Consider the following 12990-nt stretch of genomic DNA (forward strand, 5'->3'; position numbering starts at 1 on the left):
CCCAGTGGTGTGTTCTTTTCGGATCCCCGTGTGTGTCATGTTTGCATTTAGTGGGGAGAGTATACTTGTGGTGTACTTTAATCTGCTACTGCTCCTCAGACTGAATGTTTCATGGTGTTGTGTTGCAGAATGCAGTTGTTCTGTGGACTGCTCCTCCTTTACGACCCACTTTGTCTCCGCATAATGAAGTTCACACTGTGCCCTGTGGCTCTGGTGTCACAGTTGTGAGGTGATGTCCTCTGTCTGCATCCTCCCTAGTTGAAGAGCAGCAGCTTGGTCAGCACTGTGGTAGCTTGGATCTGCTCCCTAAGCTGGCAGCTGCTGTTTTCTCCACCAGAGTTGTTATTTTTTCTTTGTAGTTCATCTGATTAACACAAGGCCTTGAAACACACACCTGCCTTTGCTCATTATACTCCACGTGCTAGTTTCAGTATCCACTGCGATTTTTGCCTACAAAGATTGTTACTGTTGTGGTTGTCAAAAGATGACCAGATTCATCACCCCTCCTAGACTTACTTGGAATTTTGCTATGAGGAAGTCATCTTTCACCCCTTCCCTCCATTCATTATTTCAGGTCTTTATATGTAAATGGATTTGTACATTCCTACTGTATTTGCTACTTGATACTTTGCTTTTTTCTTGGTTTGTTCTAGATCTGACTACTGGGAGCTTTTCTGTCTGGCTTCTTGACATCTCTCTATTATTCCCTTCCTCCCTCCTCCCCTCTCCGTTCCTTCCTCACTCCCTCCCTTCTTTTCCTTATTTATTGAGACAGGGTTTTACTCTGTAGACCATGTTGGCCTCAAACTCACAGAGACCTGCCTGCTTCTGCCTCCTTATACTGGAATTAAAGACATGTGCTGCCACCACCGTGCCTCACTCTATAATTTTTTGAACATTTTATTTTCCTGTACTATAAAATGTTTTAGTCTTGTATTTCTTTTTGTACAAATCTGGAAGTGTCCATTTTTCTTAAGACCAGATTGGTGGTGGTTTAGTTTGTTTAAATATATAGGCTGAAATATAGAAACCAAATTGTTTTTATCACATTGTATTGTCTTCTAATGACTTTCACATTTTGCATTTTGCATGACCATTTTCATTTATATATTTTGTTTCTTCAATAAATTTTGTTGGTATATATTTGAAATTTTATTTGTAAAAAGCAGTGGGCCTATTTCTGTGGTTTTGTTGTGGATGATCTTCAGTTGTGAGATCACCCTGAAGCCGGCAAGGAGACACTTACTGGGGTGACTTTTTTCACCTAAGACATTTAGGAACCTGGTAGAACAGAAGGATTTTAGGGTGTAGGACAGGTTTTGTTTTCGTGTATGACCAATGATACGGATAGCGAGGTGTTCCCAGCTTTTCCAACCTGAGTCAATTGTGGTCGACACTGTTTTGTTTATATTAGAAGCTTTGTCATCTATGTGTGTATGTAGATAGATAGATAGATCCACTACTTCTTAAAAATAAAATTTCAAATATATACAGACAGAATTTATTGAAGAGACAAAATATATAAATCCCCTCTTTTCTGCACATGGGGGTAGGATATTATAGAAATTTCTCGTCTCTTTGATGTAACCGAGGCTTAGATTGATTTAAGGTAGAAACTTCAATTTTGCCCTTTCTAATGATTTTATAACTCCTGTCACTTAGGGTTTCCCTAAATTCTAGGGTTTGGAATTTTATGTTTTTCAAGTTCATGTATTCTTTCGCAATTTTATACCTGTATATAATGTACTCTGAGATATTCTCCCCTGCTATGCTCTCTTATCTGTCTACCAAACCTTTCTTCCCAGCAAGTCCCTCTACTTTCATGTCTTTATGTGAGTGCGTGCGTGCGTGTGTGCATGCTTGTGTGTGTCTGTGTGTGTGTTTGTGCGCGCGCGCGTGGTTCTGTTTCAGTCTCAGGAGGCTTGATCAGCAGACCTGAGCTGCCACCTGCTCTGATGGGTCCTTCCTTTTGACTGTTCCTTGGTATTCATTCTTTCTCAGGTTGTCAGTGTAGTTTGTGACTAAAGAGAAACATCTCCTTCTCACAACACTGACAACTCCTGTCCTCTGGGTGAAAATAAAGAAAATGTAGAGAAGCATTAGTAAACCCAACTATCTGGGAATTGGTAGTCCACCTTTGTTTAAATGTTTCCTTTGACTACAACTTCTTAGATTAAAAGTAACTTACTTCCATCACCTAACTTACTTCCATCACCTGTGAGAGAGGATCCTGAGGCCACACCGTCTCTAGGGCTATAGGCTGTTAGTGGTGCTGGGAGAACCTCAGCTGGGAAGAGCTGGGTTCTGTTCCTTGTGGTGTAACATTGGGAAGTTGCCCCCCTTTTTTTTTTTTTAAGATTTTTTTTAATAATTTATTTAACTTTATTTTGTGCCCAGGAACTGGATTTACAGACACTTATGAGCTGCCATATAGGTGCTGGGAATTGAACCCTGGTCCTCTGGAAGAGCAGTTAGTGCTCTCAACCACTAAGCCATCTCTCCAGCTCTGGGAAGTAAATAACCCCCAGCCTTGCTCTTGGAGGCAGGCCTAATTAATGCCATGGATCTCCCGCCAACCCCACTGTGAAAGAAAACATGAACTTGGAAACAATAAAGACCCCCATCACAAACACAGAAGACTGGATGGCTTATATCTGTAATCCCGTCACACAGAAGGCTGAGGCAGGAGGATTGCCATGAGTTCAAGGCCAGCCTAGATCATTTAATGAGGCCCTGTCTCAAAGAAAGTAAACCAAGCAAACCCTTACTGTGTTCTAGCCATGGACAACATATGCCTTATAAATAAGGGAGAAAACAAATAGTCTTAAAACACAACAAGGAGCTCATCCTTGTCAGACAGACCCCGGGAGATGACTCTCTGCTGGACGTGGCTCCGGCCGGCAGCATCAGAAAACACACTGTGGGCACAGGCATGGCTCTTCATGTTTGCTAACGCATATTTGAGACATTGCTTCCTTTTATGTGGTTTGAATATTTCTAGATCAGTCCAGATTTTGCTTTAATCAAAAGCAGCCTCTTTTTGGTATTTTAGGATGGGTACAGCTTATTTCAGAGTGTTTTATAAATTTTAATGCCAAAAATTAGTATTTGTCAACATTTAATGAAATTTTAGCTTAAATTACCGCTTACCAAGGTAATTTTTATTCTATAAACTATAGCACTGTCCCACAAATGTGCTGCATTAAGCTCATTTTTACATTAAGTCTAAGCTTTTCAGATTAGTTTTTAATTAATCAAACATAGAACTGGTAATTTTGTCTTATGCAAGGTAATGTGTTGTGGCTTTCGGAGGAGTCTTTGGGAGCTGAGCTCTCTTTTTATCGTGACCTTAAGCATTTGGAAGTATCTGTCAGACTTGTTAGGACCATACAGTCATCAAATGTAAGATTTTGATGGCTCTCCTAACTTCGGCTGCCTGTCCAAATGTAAGATGTTGACTATGTTTGATACTTTCCCGTTAGCTTGTGTTCATGAGGTACAGTTACATTTAAAGATAGGAACCCCATAAACAGCACTGCCGGCCAGTTTTGTCACTGTGTAAACATTAAGGGCGCTCTGAAGTGGCGTGGTGCTGCATAGCAGAGTAATGTGGGTGCCGGGTGCACCCACTCTGTCCTTGACTCAGTATAGACAGCACAAGCTCACGAGAACAGCAGGGACAAGTGCAGTGGTATTTGCAGACTAAAATTCTCAGGAAAATATTTTCATTTTTGTTTTATAGTCTGAGCTGAGTTCAGATTTTGTGTTTTTGGTGATTTTTAAATACTATTTTGGACGACTTAACATACAAACTCAGGAGAGAATGTAGAAAAAAATAGAAATAAGCAAGTTTTTGTTAATTTTTTGAGACTTGCTTTGTCTTAGAATAAATGTTTTGATAAATATTATTTTTTTTACTGTGCTTTTGCTCCAGTGTTCCCTTTATCCTGTTGATTGGTATCTGCCTGTCACCTCAACAAGTTGGAGATTAAAGCAAGCAGAATTACTAATCCAGACAGAGATCTGTCCCAAAATCAGATTGTTGAGTTAAAAGCCGGTCTGATCTATGGAGTCAGTCTTGGGCCAGCCTGGACTATAAAATCGAGACCTTGTCTCATAAAACAAAACACAACAACAACAACAAACTTGCTTGCGCCCACCTTCCTATGTTAGGAAAAGGACTTGCAGGCAGTTCTGTGCATTGGAATGGGGTTTCTGGTGCTGTGATTGATGTTAGTATCCTTGTGGTGGCATGAAGGGGTGTTTTGTTTCGGGGGACTGATATTGAAGGTTCATGTTTGCAACTGTTAAATGGTTTTGACAAAGTGCGTTGACGTGAGACAGCATGATGGCGCGTGCTTTAAGGTGCTAGCTGGAAATCTGGAAGAGAGCTGTAAGCGTTCCCCTCCCCCATTCTGAAACTTTTCTGTAAATTTAAAATCACTTCAAATTAATTAAAAGTTAGATCTGATATTGAGCAGTTAGGTAAATATCTTGAAAATTTAACCGAGTTGTGTTTGTGTGTAGACATTTAGAGCTGCAAGGGACTTTAAAGACCTGCTCTAGCTCCCGTTGGGACACAGTGAATTTCTGAGGCTGGCTAGGCTAATCAGCATAACACCCAAGCTTTGTTATGGTAATGTGTGGGCAAAGCCTTCAGGTTGGCATTTTTATTTGCCATGGTGTAGTTGGTAGTCCTAGAAAGCTCACACTTGAGGATCATACCAACATTCTAAAACTCAGATGAAAAAGTGTGTCCCATCCCCAGAACCCACGTGGTGGAAGGAGAGGAACAACTCTGGTTGAACCCAGGGCCCTCATATTGCTCCTACCACCATGAATAAAAATTAAACATTTTTTTTTTTTTGGAGGACTGGACATGACAGGGCACTCCTTTAATCCCAGAATTTAGAGGGCAGAGGCCAGAATTGAGGCGGTTCTCTAAATTTGAGGCCAACCTACAGACTACAGAGGGAGTTCCAGGACAGTCAGGGCTACACAGAGAAACCCTGCCTCAAAACAAAACAAAACAAAACAAAACAAAAACAAAAACCAAAAAGTCAAAACCAAAAAAGACTGGTTTTGAATAGGGTAAGGTAGTAAGTTCCATGTGAGACTTGTATAAAATTATAAAACAGTCCCAACTGCTGTTTGCTGTCAGTCTTGTTTGAAGAATTCTAAAATCATAATTAACCATAGTAATTACTTATTGGTCTATGTTTATCCAAGGACCCTTACAAATGTCTCCTTTCAGATTAGGTATATGTGAGGAGTGGAACTAAAAGTATAGGCTTCTTAGTGGGGAAGCTTTCCCTTGTTAGAAACGTGAAATCGGTTAGAGAAGTATTTCAATCTGGATGTGGAAATGAAATACTTCATTTATTTGAATAAAATTCTTTTGACATTGATTTAAAATTTGTAGCTAGTTTCTATAATAACGAATTTTTGGTGTTTGAGTTCTGGTCTTGCTGCATTCCCAGGCTAGCCTGTGTTTCTGTACCAGCTTTGTCAAGTACAGGGGCCATAGGCCTGTGCCACCATGCCTGCCTTCTGGAAAGGAACTCTTGAAACAGTGGTACATTTTGGTGTAGGTTTTAAATTTGTATGTGTGGGGCTTGTTCTGCTCATGTTCTGAGATCAGACAGTGATTTAGATCACTGCCAGTTTTTGGTTTTATATGAGTTAACTTTAAAAATTATAAGGCAACTTTAATTAATTATTAGACAGTGTTACCAAAAGCTATTTTTTCTAGTTATATTTAACCATATAGCCCAAATATTAAGAATTCACTTTATTGTTTTAAAGTGAATTGTTAATGATTTTAGTCTCCTATCATTTTGTTTATGTCTGCACTTGGGAAGCAGAGGCAGGTGGATCACTGAGATTGCAGCCCGTCTGGGCTGTATAGTGAGTTTCAGGTCAGCCAGGCCTACATAATGAGACCCTGTCTGTAAACAACGAGCCACAACAAAAGCAGAAGGAAGCGTGAGGGTGGGATGGGGTGGTAAGCATAGTTCACTGAACTTCTTTATTTTAGTTCTTGTAAAACCTAACATACTGTGTGTCTGATGCTGGGCGCCAGTTATTCTCTTGACCACCTATGAAATCGTGAGTAACTCAGCAGTCTCTAAACCGTAATTTCTCAGGTTACTGGTAAGGAGAGAGTAAGAGCTGCTACCTCATGGTACTGGTTTACATATTGAGTGAGGCATGTACACATAATAACTAAAACGTCTCTAGCATATGGTGAAATCACTCTGTGTTCCCATTACCTTAAATGTAGCATGTATCATTTGGAATTACTTTGCAGAGGAAATAGGAAAAGTTGACGTTCTATTGATGTTCAGGTAACACATTTTTCATTAAGCTCTAAAAATAATTCTAATGCTGCTTGTATTTAAGTAGATAGGAAGATTTTTTTTAATATTGGTATTTGTTTTGTTTTAATAGGTATCAGCAGATGTTGCATACGAACCTGGTATACCTTGCTACAATAGCAGACTCTAATCAAAATATGCAGTCTCTCCTGCCAGCAGTAAGTCCCTTGAAAGTGTGTGAAGTCCATGTCTGTAGCTATGTGATTAACACAGTTGGTTTTGGTGATGTTGAGATTTGTGTCCTAAGCTCTGGATTACCCTGAGCACACGGGCCTGTTTTGTACTCTTCTAAGAGCCTTCCTGTCTTCACTCGTCTGATTTGGATGTTTGAATTAATTCACCTAAAGCACTCCCTTCCCCAGGGAAGCTGTGTCCATTCACCTGTCTACCCTGTCTATTCAGTTTTCTTTGGTTTTCGATACAGCGTTTCTCTGTGGCTTTGGAGCCTGTCCTGGAACTAGCTCTTGTAGACCAGGCTGGCCTCGAACTCACAGAGATCCGCCTGCCTCTGCCTCCTGAGTGCTGGGATTAAAGGCGTGCACCACCACTGCCCGGCCTTAGTTTACTTTTAATTACTAAGTAAGTTGCTAATGTGTCTGGGGTATTCCGTATCATTTTTTCAGTATTAAACATTTGCACATGAATCTTCAACTCTCAGGACTGCCATCCTTCACAGCAAACAAACTATTTTCTCGGCATCTTAGAATGTCACTTTACTCAACAAATCTTTGATTGATTGCTCATGTTCAGGCAAAATCCTGACGTTATTGGTGAGTGTATCTGACAGTTTATCCATTTATATCTCCATTTACTTGTTGGGAAAACTGAGCCACGTGTTGTGCAGATTTTACCATACTCTGAATTCTGTCTCCCAGTTTTATAACATGGCCCTGCGTCTCAAACTGGTGGCACAGACTGATAATAGGGGAGAGCCTCCAAGCTGGGTTTGACGTTACATCTGGGTACTATGGATTTTCTGTTGGATCATGTCAGGGTGATACAGTACTTTCAGGATCCAAGATGTTAGACTAGTTATCTTTTACGCCCAAGAAATAGAATCGGTTGTTTTCCAGGAGTTTTCTTTCATTTCCTCCTCATTTACTTGGGGATTAGTGCTCAAAAACCAATTTGAATACTTGGAACATTCATTATTATAAGATTTTCATGGTTATTGAGCATTTTTAGTAGACACAACCAGAAAAAAATGTTTTTAAGAATTTGAGAGCTGAGTGGTGGTTTTAGTTCCATAAATTATTTTAATTATTTTATTTTATTGAGACAAGATCTCACTGTGTAGCCCTGACTGTCTCAAACTTTGCTATATAGACTAGACTGGCTTAAGCTCACAGAGATCCATCTGCCTCTGCTTCCTAATGGCATGCACCTTTATGCTCACCTCAGAAACTACTTTTACTGGATTTTGATTTTGTCGGTATCCCCTCTCTTCATCTACAAGTTTGTAGTTGATTGCTTTATAGTGCACTGAATAAGAACATAAGAGTGCCCTGATAGTAAAATCCTTGACCTCAAGCTGCATCCTTCTGGGGATATTTAACACGTTTAGTTTTGAATGTGAAATTGTTTGTATGGTTATTGCCTTAAACTTCATTACCCTTGAGCTGATTTCTGAGGACAGTGGGAGGCATTGGCTTGTTCTGCTCACTTTCAAACAACTAGTTCTCTGTCTTGTCATCTATGGAAATGATTTTTTTTTATTCTGGTTTATTTGACCACCTGTATCATTTATCAAGTGTTGGTATATGTGTGGATCTGTGTTGGACCTCTGTTGTGTTGGTCTTTCTAAATAAATTCCATGATCTTGTCACACCTGAAATACACTTCTTCTTTCTTCCCTCCTCAAGAGTACCCTGACTACAGTTAGCCTTCAGATGTCCATATAACTCAAATACCAGCATGTCAGGTTATTATCCTGTCTAATCCTGATGGGATTTTCATTATTACCTGGACTTAAATCATTTTGGAAAGAATTGACACCATACAAAAGAGTCTTTCTAATCAAGAGCGTTTTATGCATTCCTTTTTCTTTCCTTTAGGGTCTGGTTCAGTTTCTGGCTTTCTCTCCTGAAGGGTTTTTCTGCTCTCATTGGCATGGTACTAGGCACACCATTCAGGGCTGTGCGCACATATGCCACAACGCTCAGGACAGCCTGTTCTTTCTACCTGTCCGTGAGTTCCAGCGATGGAATGAGGTCCCAGGGATGGAGTGAGGTCCCAGGGATGGAATGAGGTCCCAGGGATGGAATGAGGTCCCAGGGATGGAATGAGGTCCCAGGCTTGTTCTGCTGCCTGAGTACCTCTCTCTGCCTGTCTTTGTTTTTAAGCTTTGTTCTAATCTCATCTGCCACCTGCATGGAAATGTGATGGGTTTTCAGTCTTAGCCTCTTGGGCATTGTCTTTAATTGCTGGCATTTTGCTTTCTGTAGTCACAGTTTGTCATTTGTGAACAGGAACTCTGTTCCCTGCCAATTATGACACCTTCTGTTCTTAGTGATAATGGAGGGTATGTTTGGTTCCTGATCTCAAAGGGAGAGTTTAACTGTTTGATCATTAAGATTTGCTCTAGTATTTTATAGATAACTTTTATCAAAATAAGCAAGTCTGCTTTGATTTCTGGTATGCTAATTAAGAGTGTGTATCTTGACTGTATTGCACCTAGTGAGGTGAGCTTGTGCTTTCCTTCTTTAATCTCTCAGTGTGGTAAATGACACTGGAAAACTCACCAGTGAGTCCTGTTGACTTTCTTGTGTATACTCACCTGGTCATGGCCTTTCTTCTTCGTTTCTTTTCTTGAGATAGGACAGCTCATTGTAGCTGAGGTTGACCTGGAACTTGCTTTTTAGCCCAGAGTAGCCTTGGCACTAGGAATCCTGCTTTTGCTTCCAAGGTGCTGGGATTATAGATGTGTGGGTGTGTGGGTGCACGCTCATGATTTTTCTTTCTTATAGTGCTTCTGTCTGTTTATTGATTGTTGCAGGCTTTATAAAATGAAATTTTCTTGCTTTTTCTTAATCTGAAATAGTGTTTTAAATTTGACTTTTTAAATGGTTGGCATGCTTCTGTAGAAAAGTATCTGAATCTAGTTTCTTCCTTTGCATGAAAGTGTTTATATTTCTTTCAAGAAGGTAGGGAATTTATTGTTTTATATTTTGTACATTGTCTATTTTGGTAAGATGTGCCTTTTGATATTTTAGTAGCATTTTAAATTTATTTCTATAAAGTTGATGAAATAATCTTTCTAATAACAGCAGGATATATGGGGATCTTGAATTTTTGCATAATTTTATATTGTGACTTTTCTGTCATTCTTAACACCCTTAAGTTATCGATTTTTAAAATTTTTCTAAAGAATCAATTTTTGACTTTGATTTTTCTGTGTTGAAATATTTTTCAAGCTTTTTTGACTTAGAATCCCATTGCATTATTATCCTCATTGTGTTATTAATACAGATAATAGTCTAAGCTGGCCTCAAACTTACTGTGCAGTTCAAATGGCTTTAAGTCTGGTTCTAGGGAATTGGACACTCTGATCTGACCTTGGGTACAAGGCATGCATACAGTGTACTGTTGGATGACAACAGTTTTCTCAGGGAGGCACAGCATACACTTCTACTCACCCCAGATAGGTACCCCATAACAGACCAAAGTATGGATACCACCAGAGTTCAACTTGGTTGTGGTTATAAATAGGAGCAGAAATGACTCAAAGACAGTTCTATCGCCAAAGCTGCTGGCAGCTATTTATTTGCTTTTCATTTAATTCACTTTGGATACTGAGTTTCAGATAGTACAACAAAAAGTACAGTAGTGTTTATTTAATTATATGTATGAAATTTTAACTTTATTAAAGGTAGTTGTAATTGTAAATGACTTGTATGTAAAGAATGGAAGATTGGTCTATGAATAAAAATTGATTTGGAGTACATAGTCTTATGCAATATCTTCAGTTTCTAGCCTACAATTTTTGGGTGATGTTACATTTAACTGAAAAACCCATGGGTGATAATTAATGGCTTTTCTTTTTTCCAAAAGCTTTAGGAAATTGATTTTAGTTTTTAAGTTCAATGAGTGTTCTAAGAGAGCATCATAAAGGCCCTTTATGACTAAATTTAATAGAGCTTTTATCCGTAAAGTAAGTAAAGCAGAAGAATAAATGCTGTTGCTGTTGAATATTCGAGGACAGCCGTGTGTGTGTGTGTGTGTGTGTGTGTGTGTGTGTGTGTGTGTGTCGCTGTGTCACATCTGTTGATATGCTCTTTTTCCCTCTGCCATTTTGTTGTGAATCCAGGGCCAGCACTCTGCTGCTGTGTCTTACATGCATTTAAGCATTGCATATGGGTATATACCAGGGTGCATATGTGGTGGTCAGGATTCTAGACTAACAATCCTTTAGAAATTTCTCTGTCTCTGAAAAAGACACACATACTCTTCTATTCACAAAGAGATATATATAGCCAATCTTTTTACATATTAGATTCAATTACATAGGCTTCTGAATTTTTATAGATAAAATCCAACAGACACCATGTTTTTGTTGGTAAAATGTTGCCTATGATATTAACACATAAAAATACATGCACATAGGTCTGTCTTCTCCAACACAGGATGACTCCCTTGCTGATTGGTCCCTAATCTCTCTGTTTGAAATATACTTAAATATGCACAGCATTTCTATAATAATACCAAGTGTTCTATATAAAATATGCATGGAAGCCATCTTCAGTTATAAGCATTTAAGATATGTAAAATTCTTTGTTTTACATTTTTTGAAGGAATCAAATCAATCTTTCTACATTGTTTTCTTATGCTAAAAAACAAAATAAAACAAAAACCCTTCACCAGAAGATCAGACAAATATTGATGCTTTAGTTTGTACTGAATCTAAAACACCCTTCAAAGAGACTTCATTTATATGTCTGCTCCTGTTTATTCTGTCAGTTGTTTCCACTGGACTTCTAAAGATCAGGCTGTGGGTAGGGAAGAAAGCAGGACTCTAACATGTTTGTCCTTTCTTGCAGTAGAAAATGGGCTGTGGAGTTTTATTTCCTTTCTCGCTTACTGTTATGTAGCAGGTTCCTTGGTTAAACCTGTCATGTTGGAGGGAAACTTGTTAAGACACAGGATTTAAAGGAAAGTGTTAAGGACAACATGTTTTAGGACAGGGTATTTACAAGGCCAAATAACAGGATGTTCTAGGAGGAGGTGGAACACCTATCCTGCATGGATGCTCTGTTAAGACAGGAACAACTCAAAATAGCTTCAGGAACTCCCTGAAACTGATCAGATTCACTAAGCCCCTCCTCCCCAAGAGTTTCTAAGCAGTGAAGACTAGGAAGAGTCACTCTGAAAATAGCTGGGCTGTAAAGAATACTCTGAGACAACACAAGCAACCTAGAAGGACCAAGAGACTAGCCAAATCAACCTGAATGTAGCAGGGACAGCCAGCTGCCAAAAAACAAAACCAAACCAAATACCAGCTGAACTACTTGGAAGAGTCTTAGATCCACTGAGTCACATGGAAAGGACTCTTTCCTTCTGCTGAGCTGTGTGCAAGCTGTGCAGTGTGCTCCAGGTAACCCAGCTTTTGTAAGCTGCCACCCAATTGGGGTGAACTTTGATGATGCAGCTGTCTTGAGTCATTTCTGCTCCTGCAAGTAACCCCTCAACCATATTCCATAAGTATCCCGAATAAAACATGCTGGTTCACCAAGTTGGACTTTGGTGGTATCTGTACTTTGGTCTATCATGGGCTCCCTCTCTGGGATGAACAAGCAAATGTCTTGCATCTCCCCACGAAGTCTGTCCCATAACAGTTACAGGCAAAACTGTTTGTTTTGTTTTTTTTTTTTTTTTTTCAAGCTGTGTTGAAAGGCCTGTGGAATACACAAATAGTACTGTCTAATGGAAGCTAGACTCTTGTTTCACACTCAGGCAACAAAGTCTTCATTTGGAAGCCGTCTTTTTCTAGGTGTCTTTCTTACTTTCTTGCTACTGTGGTAAAACACCATGAACAGGCAGCTTATAAGGAGGTTATTGGGGCTCACAGTTGTAGAGGGCTAGAGCCCATGGCCATCATGGCAGGGAGCTGGGAGCAGGCATGGCACTGGAACAGCTGAGAGCTGACAGCAAAGAGAGCTAACCGGGAGTGGTGTGGGCTTTTGAATTGAAGCCTCAGAGTCCACCCCCAGTGACACACCTCCATCAACAAGGCCGCACCTCCTAGTCCTTCCCAAGCTGTTTACCAACTGGAACAAACATTCAAATATGTGAGCCTTTGGGGGACAGTTTCATTCAGACCACTACACATGAAGATTTGATTTTGGATCCCAGCGCCCACATGTAACCCAAGTGCTGTAGGGGAGGAGATACAGATGGGTAGCAGCTAGCCCAACTCCAGGTGTAAGCCCCTGGAGGCACACTAGTGGCCAGGGCTTTACCCTGAGGTCCTCCAACTGCCTACAGAATAAAATCCACAAGCTCTGGGCTTGAAATCCCACTACTCCTCACCCTGGAAAGCTTCACACACATCCCCCCCCCCCACACACACACACAACTCCATATAACCTGCCTTCTTCTGCTAACTCCCCTGCTGCTC

General features: G+C 39.9%; 1 protein-coding gene across 2 annotated transcripts in view; it reads left to right on the forward strand.

Annotated features, from left to right (window-relative positions):
* Ss18 (SS18 subunit of BAF chromatin remodeling complex) overlaps positions 1-12990 on the forward strand; it is a 61007-nt gene that overhangs the window by 6136 nt on the left and 41881 nt on the right. For both annotated transcript variants that reach the window (XM_038330276.1, XM_038330277.1), the window contains exon 3: positions 6451-6535. In XM_038330276.1, the coding sequence (XP_038186204.1) occupies positions 6451-6535 (85 nt within the window). The remainder of the gene's footprint in view (positions 1-6450; positions 6536-12990) is intronic.

The sequence above is a fragment of the Arvicola amphibius genome, chromosome 5 (genome assembly GCF_903992535.2).
Source record: "Arvicola amphibius chromosome 5, mArvAmp1.2, whole genome shotgun sequence".
Lineage (NCBI taxonomy): Eukaryota > Metazoa > Chordata > Mammalia > Rodentia > Cricetidae > Arvicola > Arvicola amphibius.